The 19226-nt window shown below is 42.7% G+C and overlaps 1 protein-coding gene across 3 annotated transcripts in view; it reads right to left on the bottom strand.

Annotated features, from left to right (window-relative positions):
• LOC146811632 (up-regulator of cell proliferation-like) overlaps positions 1-19226 on the bottom strand; it is a 221284-nt gene that overhangs the window by 91243 nt on the left and 110815 nt on the right. For 2 of the 3 annotated variants that reach the window (XM_085618606.1, XM_085618605.1), the window contains exons 4-7: positions 17813-17875; positions 17207-17257; positions 7271-7318; positions 2601-2741 (exon numbers count right to left, since the gene is read on the bottom strand). In XM_085618606.1, the coding sequence (XP_085474732.1) occupies positions 2601-2741; positions 7271-7318; positions 17207-17257; positions 17813-17875 (303 nt within the window). The remainder of the gene's footprint in view (positions 1-2600; positions 2742-7270; positions 7319-17206; positions 17258-17812; positions 17876-19226) is intronic. The other variant, XM_085618607.1, reaches the window with a different exon arrangement.

The raw sequence follows: 19226 nt of genomic DNA on the forward strand, positions 1-19226 counted from the left end.
TGGAGACTTCGGCTGCTGAAAATCCGATGGGCCTGGTAATTCTAATTATCGGGCCCATCACAATTTATTGGCGATCCATAATAAAGGTTCATTTATTATGGTCCTGACATTCAGCAATTTCTGTCTTTGCTGGAGATCCTCATTCTGTGAGTCTACTGGGGACAGCCAGAGGTATTTTATCACCTTCATTGAAATACTTTTTTATGTACTCTGGTGTCTGTGGCAAAATGTCACACACCGCACTAGGACACATCGGTGCTTTAGGTCATAGCTTTTAGATAACTCGTTCTTGGGCTTGTGTGAATGATTTCTAGGATTGGTGGGAATCACTGGGAATTAGGCAAGTCTTCTTTACAGTTCCAGATCCCAGAATTTAAGACCATTTGTCAAACTGGTTAATTGAACCGGGATAAAAAGGTGGAAAGCAGGGATGATATGCCTATCAACAATACCTTTTGTTTCAACTTTGCACACTCGTGTGCCACAGGTTGGAACCTAGATTTGTGCTACATTTACTTGAAAATCTCTCAGCTCAACTGGGGCCGCATTTCACAAGTGCCCAGGGGGTGCAATAGGCCTTTGCGTCCGCTGTATGCGGCCCAGGGCATTTTGGTATTACAGAAGGGGTAGCAGATGCTTGTGCGGGCCCCTTAGTAATACAGATAGCGCTGCAGCACATACAGTATCAGCATTATGTTTAGAGGGTGTTTCCTCACCCATGCAAATGAGGGAATCCCTTTGCGCCTCTGCACCCGTGCAATATTACCAAAGTGGGCGAAGAGGCAAACATGCATTTAGAAGACTCAATGAAAGTACGCATTTTCAGTGAGCCTTCTGATGTAGCCCTCTAAAGGGATGAAAGAGGTCCCATGGACCCCCCCCAGAGATCCGATTGCAGGCAGGTGCAGTCACTCACTGCACCCGCCTGCAGGGGGATCTTTAATCCCTTTCAAAAGTGCAGGTGGGTTGCAAACTGCATAGAGAAACACGGAGCAGCTTTTAAACAGCTGCTCTGTATTTCTCTTGATTGAGCTGCTCGAGTTTGCGACGGCCCCAAAAGCAGCACATTCTTCGAGATATTGCGCACTTTCTATGTTTGCACCCTGGGCATCTGCGCTATGGCGCGCCATAGGCCAAGCATGAAACGTGCGCCCTAACTGTAATAGGTGCCCTGGTTAGTTGCATGTTTGAGGAGGGAACAAGCGGTGGGTGTAACTAGCATAATTAATAAAAAATTTGTCACAATTATGCTTAATTGTGTGAGAAGGGCAATCCAGCCTTTAGCACTATTTTCTTAGAGCAAAATGCATCCTTGCATTCATAATGGGCCCAAGGATGCATTTTGCACAAAGAAAATAGCACTAAATGCTAGAGGACACGAACAGCAGGAGCCATCAGCCTCTCCCTTTCTGTTAGTTTATTGTTCCTGTGCTCCTGTGGTGGAATGTTTGCCCCAAATTTCTCTAAGTTCCACAAGATGGCATATACGCATAATTTCGGTAATTTCATAAGAGTAATGGATAATTACTGAAATTACTCTGATTTCTCCAGCGTAATTATCATTTCTGACAGGCCTAGAGGGAACGGGAGATCAGTGAGACTCAGCACGGCTGTTGCAGTTTCATGAACAACCAGAGAAAAACTGGTGCACCGCTGGAAGGCATTAATGCAACTCATTTGTATGCTTGCACTGACAGGGAATGCAGGTGTGTGCCTGACGTGCGATTCACCGATTATTAATGGGTGCCAACTGTAATACCATCGACACGTTTCAGCCAGTGAAGTTTGCAGCGAAGAACAAATGAGCACACTGTGAAGGCAATGGTGGGTGCTGCATGGGCAAACGTTAGTGCCCCGCAGTCGGCATAGTTTCAGTTCAGAATGTATTGCCATTTTCTATTTATTGCTTCACGGATCTCTAATTTTACGTTTTCTGACCATAGATGAACCAGCTCTATATATGATTATGTTTAGATCAACTTGGCGACTTCTACATTAGGATTTAAACAATTTTCTTAGAAATGTTTCACAATTCTATGGGTGCAACGATGTGGCACTCCACACTTCTGTGCCCGTTTTAGATCAAACAAATTTATCAAGTCCAATCAAGAGTTTTTAGTAAATGTCCAATATATCGTTTCAATAATGCATTTTCAGGGGTAAATTTAGTTCTTATTTAAGGCATTTCAATAATCTTTGTGATTCCTCAATGTATCCATCAGTTTAATTTCCAAGTGAACATTTCTCTTCAAATGTTCACAGCACATATTACATAATATACAACTGTTAAATATTTACACTCTTACTCACGGTATTTGTAGGAAAACCCAAATTCTTTCACCATAAGCTTCTTCAGATAACCGTCCAGAAGAAGATAATGGGGAAATGCTTAGGAAAGAAACTGAAGGATAGATGAACAACTCACTAATAAGAAACAAAAGCTATAAAATGGACGGATTGAAAGGATGAGGAAGAAAAAAGGGAATGTGAATATGAAATCAATTAATCTTTTCATAAAATATATTTTTCATACTATCATTTAAGAAAGTATTGATAGGAGAGATGCCCTTTGCTAAGATAAAGAACTTGAAATACAGAACTTAAAATGTGTCTCATGGATCCCCATAGGTAGCACAGGAAGAGATAAAAGTTGATTAACGCTGCAACAGAAAACATCCGAGCACATTCTTCCTTTTCGAGTTCCTCAACATCCCCTTGCACTTCCCCATCAGCTACTGGTCCTTTAAATTAAAAAGAGAAACGTTTAAATAAAAAGACAGACCTACGCAAGTAACAGGATGCAAAAAATTGATTGCAAACAGGGGTACAACAAAAGCATGACAAAGAGGAAACAACAGAGAACACACAAGAATAAAAGCACGAAAAGAAGCAAGCCGTTAAAATGAATGGAAGAGAAATATACAGATGTGTTTCTCCAAGAAGTGGTAATCCATTGTGAGAGATCTACCCTAGCAGGCAATAGTTTGCACTATTTAGAGGTCTATGTGCCTTCAAAGGAACCACCGCTGAGAAGGCTCCTTAGAAACCACTTTGCTGAACGGCCACCATGTTTAATGAGACTGCTCAGCACACCTTTATGTTTTTCAGAAACAAACCCCCAAAGCAGGAGTTTGTTTAAAAAAATAACAAAATGTAATGACCCTGACACCCTGGGAGTTTTCTCTCAAGATGTGAGAGTCAATTAGAATTTTTCCTGTTTGGAGATTCCAGGCTTTTCCTGCTGGCAGAAACATGACGGTCTACCTAACTATAAAAAGAGTGGGCGGGCTGACGGTTTGGTGGACAGATTACTGCACCACACTGGAGTCGGACTACCCTCCTGTCCTCGAAAGTCTAACTAAGCCATGTGAGACGCACATCCTTGGCTCTCCAGTTAAATAACCTGCCAATCTGAAGGTGCTGAGAGTTGGAAATCATCAAGTGAAACAAATCATTTATAGTTAACCGAAGGCATGCTCATTCAATGCTCCTTGGTTTCTAATCGATAAGGAATGCTTTTTTTACAGACTCACAAATGAACTCTTGACTCTAAAAGTTATTATCAAGCTCACAGCGGCATCACTATTGGGGTGCGGGGGGGATGCGGACCGCACCGGGTGACACCCTCACTTGGGGTGACACCCAGCAGGGCGCAGGGGGAGGGCGTAGGCAGTGCGGAGCGAGGTTGCCTGTCTCTGATCACCGAGTTGTGGGCCCATCTTTTGAGCTGTCGGGAGGCCTGCAAAGACGACTTTCAGGCACAGCAGCTCTGTGTACAAGCTGAGGCCTCTCGCCTGCTAGCCCGGCAGTTCTTCTCTTACTGAAGACAGTGGCTGCAAGACGGGGTTCTCACTCTCTTTCCTCACCTTTCTTTTATTTGCTTCCCTGTGAAATGGATCCAAAAAAGAAAATCACTTTTGCTGGAAAATCAATGTCGTATTTTTCTGACATTTAATTCCAAAGTGCAGCATCGGGAATAAAAGTTTAAAAATATGAAAAATAAATAACTAAATAAAGTAAGACAGAGTGGTAGCAAACCGGCCAGATTGATGTTATTCACACCCAAACACATTTGCGCCACTTTTACAGAGTTTACCAGTTAAGCGCTACTTTTGTTGTCTTGGCTTCGTTTTCCCTGGGCTTGGAACTAGTGCACCAATCCTGGAGGTACTGCAATGTGAGGATTGAAAAGCAAAATTTGTACTGCTGCTCTGCATCTAGGGATGTTGTCTTTTTACCATACTGCTTACGTTTTGTAGGGATATAAGCAATGGCCATTGAAATGGGTCCATTCAGGGCCCTGTAGTCATGTCCTTAACTTTTCAGGCAAAAGCACTCACTGATTTCTGAACAGTGAGTGTAAAAGCGTTAAGGTAACCATGTTGTTCCTGCTTACATTTCACATGGTTTGCAAAATTTTGCATTCTCAATGATTGTTTGCTTTTTCCAGGATGCGGTTACTTTTTTTTGTAGGCCACATATTGCTCTTGCCCAGTGCGTAATTTAAATTGAGCCGCATCTAGGTGTTTATAGCCGGCAACAATTGGGTTGTAGTTGAAGGCAGTCTGAGTTTTTCTCAGTGGGGCAGTATGGTGTTCAGTGGGGGAGAGGATGTGGCACTATGGCCAGAGCTACTGAATTTGGAACTGGGGAACCAGGTTCAGCCTTAATAACCAGTCTGCCAGACCACTCTCCTGAGAGAGCACTATCTCATGCTAGACCTTAGAAGGCTTCGCAAGACATTAGAAGCCCTGGAATCGTAGCACCAGCAGGTGGACCCTAGCATGACAAGTGTAGGTTAACCTTCAAGGCTTGTCCACCACTATTCATACTGAAGTTCACCTCCAGTCTTGCGGGCAGGCCTATGAAGCAGTACACCCTAGAACAACAGTGACCCTGTCACTGAGATCACAGGACCCTTGAGAAGGACCAGCTCTAGGGCGGTGTAACCGGTGTGACCGCACCAGGTGCTGACTTTAGGTGGTGGCATTATGTTTGCAAGTATATTAAGGTTTTAAAAGCGCTTGCTGCCTCCTTCCTGGCCTCCAGCAATTTTCTGTAACAATAAAAATGTCATGATGACTCTGGTGATTAATGTTCTTCCTGGAGAGAGATCGGAATTTTGTCTAATGGAAGATTTGACTCATGGAAAGGTAGCTCAGAGGGTTAATGTACCTGCTGCAAAGAACATGTACCATGCAGATCACAAAGTACACATAATGTAAATAGGCCAGTGGGCTACTGCTTTTGTCAGAGAGATCCTTTTGTTACTTGCAGTTTCTAAGTTAAAATCCTAACATAGAACAGTGAGCTATTAACTGTCATCTACTCCACAGCAACACAAGTCACATTTTTTATTAACTTTTGATACGTTTGAGCTACATACAATTTATTAATTTAAATGGTCAGATCATGCAGCAGAACTTGCATTATGAGGCAAATATGGCAGAGCCATTATTATTTAGAAAACATTTGCAAACTAGGATTTTTAGCCATTCATGTTTGAACTGCTGTTTTGGAAAAGGGAGAAGTGCTGATGACAGAAACTCCATGGCTCGGAGACAAATGGCTTGTGCTTCCAGATTTTAACGTATTTGGGGACATTCTGTGATTAGAAGTAACTTTGTGAATACATTTTACTGTCAATAACTCGTTATAACCTTAAATAATCATGTGTATCCATTGTGTTGATAAAATTGGGCTGTGAAACCAAACAAATACAAAAAAATGGGATGTTTGCGCATTCTGGCCACACTTCTGGCTCCGCCCACTGATCCAATCCTTGGGTTATTCCCGCCCTCTGACTCTCCGCCCACAGTTCCCCTACTTTTTTCCCTCCACTTCGACCACTGATATATGGTGTTGCTGGATAGTGGGAACACCACACCAGTACAAAGTACCATACCTATGATATTATAAATTCCAATAAACTGTTGACTAGCAGGTAGCCCACTGTACAACCTGATTAATGAGTCATTATCTCACTGTTAACAGGCACATTTTGTAAATCTAGGACCTACATTTACTAACGTTACTAAGGATTCTGTATGGTCCCGTTATTTGCCAACTGTGTCCACTGGCGGACTCGGAGCGGAGGAGGTCCATGCGGTAAGTCGTGAGGGGGTGACACCATGAGTTACCCACACCGGGTGACACCAACCCTAGTGACGCCACTGCAAGCTCATAGTATTTTCATATTTCAAATTATGCAGAAAAAGCATTCTATACTTCATACATTCAAATGTGTCGCAAATTCAATTTTACACATTCCTTCTCAATACATGCATTCACTTCTTACATACAATAACATACATTATACTAATTCCTACTTTTTAATATGTTATCTCTGGTGGCCCCAGGCTGTTTTCATCTATAAGCAACAAATCTGAGAAACTAACAGTGGGTATAGTCCAGATTAAATATGGAAACCCTTGCCTTCAGCTTGCACTTTTTGTTTGGTATTAAATAAGTGAATAAAGTTCAAGGAGAGAGAGAACAGCACATGCCTATGATCAAGAGGGGTGCTTATTCTCAACAGTACATCATCGTGAATTCTTACTCTCCATTACTTTTAAATAAACATCACAGTGATATTGCATATTATGACAAATGAAAATTAAACAAAGTGAAAGACAAACATGAAATAAATAAAAAAAATATGGAAACTGAGTAAGCAAGGTTTAGGGAAATTGTCAGAGTAACAAACGTTAGCATACATGTGTTTATGACATGCCGGTGACAATAATGGAGGCTAACTAACCTTATCTGCAACAAGTATACTACTAAACACACGTTCACTCATTTATTAATACAGTGCAAAGCTCAAATTCCCTGTAATTGCCATTGTACTGCTTAATTGACTTGAGACAACAATTCTATTGTTTCATTGACTCCATTCTAGAATCAATGCAGAGAAAAAACATAACTGAAGTCATACTAATATAGCTTTGTTATTGTGAATCTATCTAACAGCACGGGTTTAACCCCTTGTGCTCTGGATATGGTTGTATGTATCTGTTTATAACTATTGCAGTTGAAAGAACCGCACAGCAGCACCATACAAGCAAATGCACAGACTGCAATGACATGTATTATTATTGTTGAGAGAGGGGAGGGCACAATGTCCCACACGATGCTCCACTGCTAGTGAATCATGGTGGCTCACCACACTCACTAATGGCAATAAATAACATGTAGCACTCTGCACATCTGCACATAGTCAATACAAACCCTGGGGAATATATGCAGGTCTATGAACAATAAACCATACCTTCATTCTTTATTTCTTCTTCACTCTCCTTTACTTTCCCAGGAGCTCCTAGTCATTGAAAGTGACAACATACAGAAGACAACGTTACCACATGGTGTGACAATGGAGAGCAGGGAATGTATGCGGAGCACGGATATGGGGAGAAATTGCCAAAACAGAAGTGTAAAGTATTAAAAGAGAAGAGAATTGAACAAACTACAAGATAGAGGAATAAACCAGTGATACAGAGTAAAGGAACCTCCTGTGCATGAGTACTTCAGCTCAGTGGTCACTATAACAATGATTGACTGCAACAACATCATGGCTCCTACAACTGATGTTGCTTGCCATAACAACCGTGTGATCAATGCAAATATATGTACATTTGGAAATGTTCTTTCCTCTACATCTCACCACTTACTTTTCATATGTGGCAGGCAGCTAATCATGGAGCCTTATTTCAGCCCACTTTATGGAAATTATGGCAACTCTGAATCTTGCTCTGCATACATCATTGTGCTTATTGGGTATTGTTAATCATTATATTTCTATTTTTGCATTTTTTTGAGCATGACAGGGCCACCGTTGCAGCCTCTGTGACAATCTCTTTGTTGGATTTCAGCATCTTGTAAAGTTTCTGAATGGCAATGAAGTTGCCAGCAAGTTAAAATACACCCCACCTAAACCATATCTCTACTCACATCGTCCATCCACTCAAATATACATTCATAATTTCACATATCTGCTCATCAATATGTCCACATATCCATCTATCTATTCTTCCACTTATCCATCCTTTCACTTTTCCCATCTGTCCATTCCTCAACATCCCACTTGTTCTCCCTGTAACCTATCATTCCTTCTGCTCATTCATCCATCCTTTCACCATTCCATCTATCCAATTTTCCACCCTTAAATCTTACCTTTCACGTTTTCTTCCTTCCTTACTTTTCATTTTCCTTTTCTTCTTCCTTCCTTTTTCCTCCCAATCATTGTTTCCCCTTTCTATTTACCTATCTTTCGTCTCTCAGCATTACTTTTTCTTTCTTACTACTCTCACATGCTTACTTTTGCTATTTCGCCCTATATGTTGTCCCCCGTTTTAGTAATTGCATCCTTTTTATTTCTCTCTTTCCTTTGATGTGCATGTCTGGTCACCTTCCACACCTCTCTGTCATGTATTGTCTAACTTGGTATTTATGAGCCATGGTGACTGGTGATCTTTGAAAGTGATAGGGCCTAATACCTGCCAGGAGTTCATACCATTTTTTCCAACATTTGCCTCACTCATACTCACTGCCTCTCACATTTACTCTCTTCTCACTCCCTCACTCTGATTCACACTCTCTCACTTACCCATTCTCACTCAAACTGACTCACTCAATGTTGGTGCAGTGTATGTGAAAGATAGGACATGTACTGGTGTATGTGATATGGCCTCATAGTGAAATACTATGTATTTCGATTTTCACTGTTGAAAGGCTGCCTGTCCCATAGGCTATAATTGGGGCTGCACTGTAAACCTTTTTTACTTCTGTAACTTCCATTAGGGACAAGATAGACGGATGGACTTTGGCTCTCTGAACTCAGAAATTTTTGTTGCACCTTTTAGTAAAGGAGGTTTTTAAATTGTGTGTTTGAAAATGCCACTTTTAGAAAGTGTGCATTATCTTGCTTTACCATTCTGTGTGCCTCTGACTGGTTGTGTATTCAGCGTCTGGTTTTGGAGTGACAGGAGCTGGGGATGTATATCCAATCTAGACAGTCACAAGGGGGGTTGAGGTGTGCCTTGCCTTGCCTGGGTGACTCATAGCTGGGGTGAGTAGACCTGGGCTGCATTGGGAGTATGGGGGGAGTGTTGCTTGCTCCTGCATAGGCTGTGTCTCCCTTGCATAAAGCTGGCTCCACCCCCTGTGGTCATGCTGCCCCAGAGAGAACAGGACTGGTTTGGACTGGAGTGGTGTCCATTTGTGGTGTTTTCACTGTGTTACTGTGTTTTTTGTACAATAAATTGCCTTTGAGATAAGCCTGTCTGCTCGCGCCAAGCTGCCAAGGGGATGAGCAGGGGTTATCTAAAGTGTGTAATCTCCTTACCCTCACTAGAAGGAAAGGTCCCTACTTGAACAAAGGTGCATACCTCTGCCAATTTGAGACTCCAGTTTCTAGCACACAGTTTCTCATTTACTTACTCTAGTACATGTTGCAACTTTGATAGCTACACCCCTGACTCACTTCTACTCCCTCTTACAATCTTCAACCCCTCACTCTTTCTAACACACTCACTCTCCTTCACTCACTCACTCGTACTAACTTTCACTTTTCGACATACTCTCAACCTGAGATTCTCACTCACGTTCACTCTCATTGACACTTTAAATACACTCACACACATACTTACACTCAATCACAAACAAACTCACAATTACATGCATACATAAACTCTGAGGCTCCATAGCGGCAGCAGAGCAGTTATCTGGCGCTGGACATTGGAACCAGTAAGTCATGATTCCCAACGAGTCACCAGACAGGACAGCAATGGCAGGTTTGAAAATAGAAAGACCCATCTGATTCTCTCTCCAATTTTCTTGATAGGACTCGAACCATAGCTCTATAGGAAGCTAGGATCCTGCCCCTGCTGCTCTGTGAGGCTTTTCATTGAGCAGATATACTGTGCTGACTGAGGCATGCACAGTATGTTTACTAAATAAACTGAATTGTATCTATGTGAGGGGACTGTAGTTGAACTATGCTCCTCAGATATGCTCAATCCAGACATTCAGCTAGAGTGCTGTATTTTGAAACAACACTCCATAGCTGGATGTTACCTCAGCCCTTTCCACTCCCTCCTCCTGTCATCAAGGGGCCTGGAGATGAGGCAGAGAGCTGACAAAGCACCTGCAGTGTAAAGGAAAACATGAAACTTGTGTTTTAATTAACACTTCTAAATTAAATGAGGTGCAGGGATGCAGAGAGGCAGTGTGGAATGTGGGGCCTCACAAGAGGCAGGGTGCTAATAAGGAGCCCCCAATGTTTATGAGCACTTTGTCGTCAAATCTGTAGACATAGGAGGCCCATCAACAACAAATTAATTTTAAGTGGGACACATTTCACAAGTCAATGGTGCCCAGTGGCAGCCCCTGCTTAAGTTGCTTAAGTGGGGGGTTCCCTATGCCCCTGTTGAAAGGCACTGGGTGTGCCTCAGAGGAGTGAGAAATGTTTCCATCAAGATCAATGTGCCATATATTTCCATCTCCTAGTACATACTCCATATATGTTCCTGTCCATCTGGTTGAGTTTATTGTGTGTGGTAACTTCATCAGGAGTGGGTAGCTTTATTGGGTCAGAATACACCTAAATCCCATTTCCAGTGAGCTTGCTCTGTAATCCTTATCTACCCTTTCCATGTCATCCTGATCTCAGCTATGATTTCCTATCCCTGTTGTATGGTGTCATGATGCTGTGTATCTGGTGGATAAGTGCAAAGAGGATAATGTAGTTATGGTCCTTTGCATGCCCGTTTGTAAACAACAAGAGTTATCCTGTCTTAAAATGTTCTCTTTTAAGCATCTTTCTGAGGTGGCAAGAGTTGGTTTAATTTCCTCTTCAAAACAAAATTTGTTCTTGTTTCATTTGCATTTGGCAATGGTTTTTGAAGTGATAGGATCAGCCTAAATGTTTAAACCTGTTTTCTGCCAGTAAAATTATGTATGACCAAATATGTATCTTTGGCGCCCAAGATTAATCCCATTGTGCTTGAGAATGAAAGAATGGAACTGAAGTCAGGACATTCAACTCAAGGTTGATGTGCCTCTTTTGGTGACATGGGCCCCAAAATATCTTAATGCCTTAAAGAAGATGACTTAGATGTGACTTCATGATTAGCTCATTGTTTATATCTCTGCTTCTTTTTGAAGACCAGTGTATTTGACCTCTATGATGGCTTGTGCTAGTCACTTGAGGGCTCTGAGGACATTTTCACATATGAGGCCAGATTCACTATTCTTTCGCGCAACACAGTGCAGCAAGGCAACCTGTCGAGCTGTGCTGCGTGAAAGGGAGAGAACAAAAATGCACCAAATCTACTGAGATATGGTGCACTTCTGCTCTATACCTGCGCTTGTGCACTGTGTGCTGCCTAGCATCAAAACAGGCATCATAGCATCATAGTGCAGGGGTGCCTGAATTAGGGGAAGGATTGTTTTTGTGCAAGGAGAGATACCTTCCTGTACAAAAACAATCCTTCGAGGCATATTTCTTTTTTTATGTTTGCTGCAGAATGCCCTTGACAAGTAAATATCTGCCATCTTGGTCCTTCTTACTATCAAGCTTAACAAAAGGTAGATTCTTATCTATGACAAGTACCACTCCATTATGTTTAGATTAACTAGAGGAGCAGAACACCAGGGGGTATTGTTTGTGTGTAAACTTCATTTTCCCCAGTCGTTTCAGGTGTGTTTCTTGTAAGCCATTATGTTGCAATGTTCCCTTTCAGTGAATTGCCAAATCTTAGTATGTTTAGTGAGCGCATTGAGTCCCTTTACATTTAAGGACAGGATCTGTATGATGGTGAGCTTATTTAGGTCTACCCGGCCAGCTCCCCCTATTCAATCACTCCTTCCATCTATGAACAGTGTTAGAGTGTCTCTCGATGAAATATCGAACGGTACAACATCTTCCCTCTGTCTTACACCCGCCAACTTTCTCCAACAATACCAAATAAGATAAAACAAATGGGAACAAAGGTAAAGTAGTCTCATGGTGCACTAGAGGCAGATAGCTAATCATCAGGGTCTCCACATCCATTGGGGACAACTTTTTCACTTGCAATGTATGAGGATGCAAACGGAGCTGAACGCGAGGATCTCCGTGGGAGCATGGGCACTACAAAATCTGATAACACTGCCTGGCAGTTATTTTTGTTGGGACGGCATGTTGGATCTGAGGTGCCCACCTGAAAGAGTCCTTTGTGGGGTTAGTATAAGTTCATTGAGATTTACCTGGAGTGTTTTCAATCTTCAAAGTGATACTAAAAGGGAAAAGCCACCTATATCAGATTTTATTCTGTTTCAAGTGGTCTGTCAGTGGCCACCTCTGCTGGTATTGGAGAAGAGTAACTGAGGTGACATCCAGGAATGTGGAACAATCATATCCATCATGTCCTATATAGTCTTTAACTCAGGTTGCTTTCGAAATGGTCTCTTTGAATTTGAATAACTTTGCCAAGATTTAGAGAGGTCCACTTGTTTCTGGAGTGCATCTAGCGCCTGTAGTGGAGTCAGCGTTTTAGATACATACATTGCTATGTTAGCATGAGCGTCTTAGATTTTAGAAACGCCATCTTTCCACTTTTGCTGCTTTTGCACATGACACTGCAGATAGATGTTATTATTTGGACACTGCTTGCACGCCTTTTCTTCACATGAGAACTGTCTGTTGTTCACATCCCTAGACGTGCACTGCGACCTTGGTCTGAACATTGTGTGCAGAAACAGTCTGAGCCACCAAGCAATGTATGTTTTTGAGTTCAGGTTGATCGGCCCACGCTCTAGCCATAACGCGCACACAGCTGCAAATATCTGAAAGTCGAGAGCCTTTAATATTGCAGTTTGCATGCATTAGACACACATTCTGGAGAAGAACTTTTCCAGGCGAAGAGCAAAGCTGATCCTGTGATGTGATTCACCTAAGCTGATCTTTACGGTATGGGGTTCTCCATTCAAACCTAGAGACCTTGTATTAGTATAATAATACTAGCTCACTAGCGAAGGGAGGGTGGTTGTATTCCACTATCATTTGTAATATGATTTCTCCCTTCATTTTCTATGGTATTGTAACAATGCTGATGGTTTTAATTTTAATCATGTGTCTGCTTATGTTAGCCAAAGTACTGCATCTTAGGACACGTAGTTTATAAAAATAAACATTTTAAACTTTACTGTGTTTCAGATTACTCTTGTTGTGGACTGATATGAGAATAATAACGAACAGGTATTTCTGATTCCCACCATTCCTGAGAGTACTCTAAGTCACATGTTCTGGGTTGTCTAATCATTGGTAGCTTCAATATGGTATGAAGAGCGAATGAGACACTGATGCTGGTCGGATAGGGGTTCTGGGTACTGAGGTGAATTTGGGACACCGCAATTCACTGAGGTTCTGGTTTCCCTGCAACATGGCGCACCTAACTTTTGGTCTTCTGATTTGAAACGCCTTAGTAGTGCTTGTATTAGTCCACGACGCCCTCACTCTTGTTTCCGGATAGCGGGAGTGATGGTTTTAACCTACCTGTTTGTACGATAGGTTCCCTCAAGCTTGTTAATTAAAAAGGTTTTTATATTTCTGAACCCTTGTGCTACTATAATATCCATTGTTGTTCTTCTCTGTGTCCTTATGGCGGTCGATATTTCAGCGCAAAGCCGGACACCTCTGCGACGTCATTTGACACAGTTTGGGGTGCCGGACGATGGGATGGCTGTTATTTTTGTGGTGAGTGCCGATGCATCATATCCCTATGAGTTGTTTTACTCTTGGGTGACTATGCCTGCAGTGAGTGCAGATGATAATATGTTTCACTCCTACACTCCCACGTGGATCCCAGCAAATTATACGGCATATCGGACGCAGGAGATTCCTATTTCAGCCTGGCAGCATCGCATTTGGTTTAATGGCGCCCTTCCCCATACGGGTACACCGGTTCGATTGGGCCCTTTGTCAATTCCAGGGGCCACTTGGCCGGTACTGGCCGGATTTACACCTCATCCTCGTTATTTGAATGTTGCGGTGGATGAGTTACGTGTCCTCCATACAGCCCTGATTACTGTATATCGGGTTTTAGTGCAATACGTTTCACGCAACGTGCAGGTGGGGGCACCTGTTTTTGCAGGACAGCCAGCTGGCCCGGCCGGGGTTGTTATTAGTCCCGTCATGGTTAATTCGGTAATGGGCAAGCGCCCCCAGAATAAGGACGATTTGCCTTATTGGCTTGCTGAGAAATTTGACCAGCTGGAAGCAGTATTTCCGCACTCTACTCCTGTGATCCTCACTATTAGTTTGCAGAAGGACTTAGTCCTGGAGGTGTCCGATTGTGACAACTGGGGTAAAGTTTTTGCAGCGGTCTATTCAAAGTGCTTCGGCACCCCATCTATGGCCGTGCTTCTCTCCGTCATAAAGCGTGTTCAAGATCAACATGGTCCGGAGGCGGCAGTCGAGTTGGGAATGAGGCTTGTTGGAGTGTTCGATGTAGTGGCCTCTCTCATCCTTGGTAACCTCAAGGGAGATGCGGTACACTTTCAAGTGGCTAATGGTTTAGCCCACGTTGTTGAACTCGATAAGCCCAGAGAGTTGCCTAAAATTATTGTGGAAGCTTATAGAACTATTGGCCGCAGTAGTTTAGGGATTAAGCCTACCATTGTCATTCCAGACATACAACAGCAAACTAAGGTGAGTTTGTCTGTAAAAGACGATCGTCCAATCTTTCCTAAACAAAATTGGAAAACAAAGAAACAGGGAAAGCAGAACAGAAAGAGGGGTCTCGTCCTGCGTCTCCAGTACAGGCGGCTGGTGAACGCACTTATGATTTGCGCGATCGCACTAGTATTAGGTCACCTGATAGATTTCAGGTTACTGAACAACGTTCTCCTCGTTCTTCACAGGAAACATCGGCCTCACAGTCCGGTGGCGGAGAACGTGGCAAAGGTCGGGGTGCCCAACAAGGTCGTGAGCAACCTCGTCAGCCTGACGATAAAGGCAAGCAGGATGAGTTTGCACGTCAACGTCCCCCGTTTCAGAAGAAGAAAGTTACTGCGCTAACAGCGGGTGCCCACCCCGCATTGTTTATATTCAGGTGGGTGCCCACCCTGCTTCTAACTGCCAAGAATCACCGCTGCGACCCGGGGAAGGCAGTACGGCCGGCCCAGAATCCAAGCAAACTGCTTGACTGTGGGTGGGGCCTGCCTACGTCTTGGAGCCCCGAGGTCTCCATTTCCGCCCACCGCATGGAGGAGAGAGGTCCCGGCAGTGAGGAGAGGTGCTGCAGCTGGTCGGCAGGGCTCCTGTGAGCTGAGGAGGTGTGAGAGTCCCCGATGAGTGGGGGCTCTCCTGAGGTATGCAGACACGAGAAGAAGAGACAGAGACTCCGAGGAGTGGGGGCTCTCCCTACGCATGATGTCCCAGTCCAGAGGAGATTTTACCCCCCCCAGGAGAGAGCCCGGTGAGTGGGGAAGGCTGAGGGGAGCGAGATGTGCCTAGTCCCTGTGCAGACCCGCAGGAGAGCGGGCCGCTCCAATGCGGTGGGCGGAAATAGAGACCTCGGGGCTCCAAGACGTAGGCGCTAGAAGTTCCAAAAGTCATGGAAAGTCAAAGGAAAAAGCGTTCCCAGGGCGCAAGGGCCCTCCAGGGTCCAGGGGGCATAGCTGGGCCCAGGGAGGCCAGCACACAGGGCCCTCCAGCAGGGAGGTAAGCCCCCATGGCGGTTGCTCCTGGGCCCCAACAGCAGCAAGCCCCAGCAAGTCAGGACCAGCACAAGCACAGAAAAACACACATGGGGTCACAGCCCCTACATTTATACCACTTATTTCTCCTTTGTCTGCGCTGGCACAGGGGCTTGAGGGGACCAGCTAGAACTGGTTCTAGAGCACTCTGTTTACAGTGCTCACACCCTTCTTTGGGAGATGGGGCTCGGCCATCAGACACATCACAGGTGGGCGGAGCCAGCTTTCACTAGGGCAGACACAATCCTATTCAGGGATCACAAACTTCTCCTCCCAATACTCCAAACGCAGATGTCCCATTCAGCCTAGCGCCGACTCACCCTGCCCCTCCTGGAGCCACACACACCTCCCAGCCCCTGTCACTCAAAAGCCAGACATGCAATTCACATCAGGCAGGCAGACACATAGCACACAGAAAAGCCAACTTCTAAAAGTGGTATTTCTAAAACAGTTATAATAAATCTGCGCACACCATTGCGCAGCATTTAATATCACTATTCCAAATATACCAAACTTGACCACGCTGCGCCTCTCATATCAGGAATTACCACTGAAACACTTATCAGGGAATTCCCAATGCATTCCTATGTGAGGGCAGCCCCACAGTAGTGAGAAACCAAAATGGCTGTTTGTCACTATCAGGACATGTCACACACTTAAGGTACATGTCCTATCTTTTACCTACAATGCACCCTGCCCACAGGGCTGGCTAGGGCCTACCTTAGGAGTGACTGACATTTAGTAAAAGGGGGGTCACGGACATGGCACACACTTTAGGTGCCACATCACAGCGGCAGTACACTGCGCGCACAGGCCTTGCGATGGCAGAGGCCTGAGATAGGTTTGAAAGGCTACTTAGGTGGGTGGTGCAATCAGCGCTGCAAGCCCACTAGTAGCATTTAATTTACCGGCCCTGGGTATCTGAGATACCACTTTACAAGGGACTGACAGGTAAATTAAATAGGCCAAACAGGTGTAGACCAATCTTACCATATTTAACACAGAGAACAGCAGTGCTAAAGTACCCAGAGTCCTAAAACCACCAACACCATGTCAGAAAAAAGGCAAGGAGAAAGGCAAAAAGTTTAGGGATGACCCTGCAAAAAGGGCCAAGTCCAACACTCAGGTATATTTCTAGGACCAGTGAAAGTGCATCAAACAGAATATAGTTTGGCTGATGGGTTTACTCAATTGAATCTAGAAAAGTTCCACCCTGTTCATTAAAAGTAAACTTCAGATTTATTTGTAGCAAATTATTACATTTTTGAATTTGTTTGATGAATTCTTGTATCTGCTTTTTTGTCAATTATTTTGAGATTCAAAACATCAGAATTCCATAGGCCAGATTTATGCTTCCAGTTATATCTTACTTGGGGAGGGTGGATTTCATCTAGAGGAACACGAAAATACTGGCAAACAAATATGGGAAAGGATGCAGGCCAAAGAAAATTAAACGAGAAAAATATACCTCTTTTCTCTTCTTCTTGTCTTTCTTGTATTTCCTCGTGAATTCTTGATGCTTTAAATTAAAAACAAGAGCAGGTGAAATTGAAAACTGATGGATAGAAAGCAAACAATGAGATCTTGGAATTTTGGAAGGGTGGAAAGGGCAGAAGCTGTTAGAGGAATAAAACAACTGTCATTTATTTTTCTGAAAAGAAAAAGAGTGAAAGAAAGGAAAAATAAATCACGGATAGAAAAAACAAATACAAAAATCTTCAAACCTGTGTGGTAATGGAACAGCTTAATATACATTACTGTAAACAATTGAAGAATTATTATTTATACTGCAATGAAGCAACAAAGGAAGAAAAGAAGAAAATAATATAATCATAAAAGGAAAAGAAACAGATGTCAGAGTGGCAAATAAAAAAGTAAAGAGTGAATGTCGTCTCTTTATTTAGTGAAATAAAGAAATATTTACAGCAAGGAAGATAAAATAAAGGAAAGACTAAATGAAGAGAAGACATGAAAGTCAAAGGATTAGGAATCACTCTTTAAGAGGAACATGAAAATATTGGCAAACGAATACAGGAAAGGATGCAGGTCAAAGAAAATAAACCAGAAAAAATACCCTGAAGTTCTTCTCTTTTCACTTCTTCTTGTTTTTCTTGTACTTCCTCATGAATTCTTGATCCTTTGAATTGAAAACAAGAGCAGGTTAAATTGAAAACTGATAGAGAGATAGGTAACAATGAGATTTTGGAATTTTGGAAGGGTGGAAAGGGCGGCAGGTGTTAGAGGAATAAAACAATTGTACTTAATTTTTATGGAAAGAAAAAGAATGGAAGAAAGGAAAAATAAATCATGGATAGAAAATGCAAATACAAAAATCTTCAAAAGTGTTTGGTAATGGAACAGCTTAAAATATATAACTGTAAACAATGGAAGAATTATTATTTATACTGCAATGGAGCAAGTAAGGAAGAACAGAAGAAGTAAATAAAATAATCATAAAAGGAAAAGAAAAAGAAACAGATGAAAGAAAGGCAAATAAAAAGTAAAGAGTGATTGTCATCTTTTTATTTGGGGAAATAAAGAAATGTTTACAGCTAGGAAGATGGAATAAAGGAAAGACTAAATGAAGAGAAGACATGGAAAATAAGAAAGAAAGAAAGAAAGAAAGAAGTAGAAAGGGGGATATAAGGACAAAGAGAACCGACTCGGAACCAATGTGTTGCTAGTTAAACAGGAATTTAAGTAAACATTTTGATAACGGAACCTATCAACTGAACAGACAAACAAATCATATTTTGGTGGAATTCTCGAACAATCGTGAGATATATTCTGGCTGGTGACTGTACTGCAACACCTGTAAACGACTGTATAACTTTGTGCACAGTAGGCCATTCCCACCCACTACATCTCAATGAAAAGAATACTATGCGGGTTAGAGATATAGGAATTATATGTAGCCAATAAGAAGAACAACATGTGAATGCGAAACATCAAGTAGACAAGGCCAGGGCTTTAAGTGGACGGAACACCTGGATGGTCTCTCAAAGGGGCATGGCCAATGTAATTATGGGTGTGGCTTAAAAACACCCAGGCTATAAACCTGTGCTTAGCATAGTGTGCCGCCCGACTGGTATTTTGCTGTTTCTGTCATTGCATCCAGATATGTGATACAACAATTAACATTATACCTACAACAAGCCAGGACTATTGGCTTTGCCAATGTCTGTTAGTTGCTTAAGATAAATAAGCGACAACTATGGCTTAATTGTATATAAAATTAAAAATGCTTCAATTCTGAAATGATGAGACTTTGAAAGAACTATAACGAGTCTCTTTGAAATTACATCACAGGCCGTGAAATGTGGAACTGCTGCAGATTTGATTATTTTTTCCCCCTTTTAACGGAGGACAAAAACATGGAGCCCGATAGGGACCCGTCTCGGCACCTGCTTTTTAAAACTGCCAGTGCTGAGCACTGGAAGGACCCGGCCCACTAAAAGCACAGGGATCTTATCTGTTCACTTGCTCAT

The sequence above is a fragment of the Triturus cristatus genome, chromosome 7, assembly GCF_964204655.1.
Source record: "Triturus cristatus chromosome 7, aTriCri1.1, whole genome shotgun sequence".
Classification (NCBI taxonomy): Eukaryota; Metazoa; Chordata; class Amphibia; order Caudata; family Salamandridae; genus Triturus; species Triturus cristatus.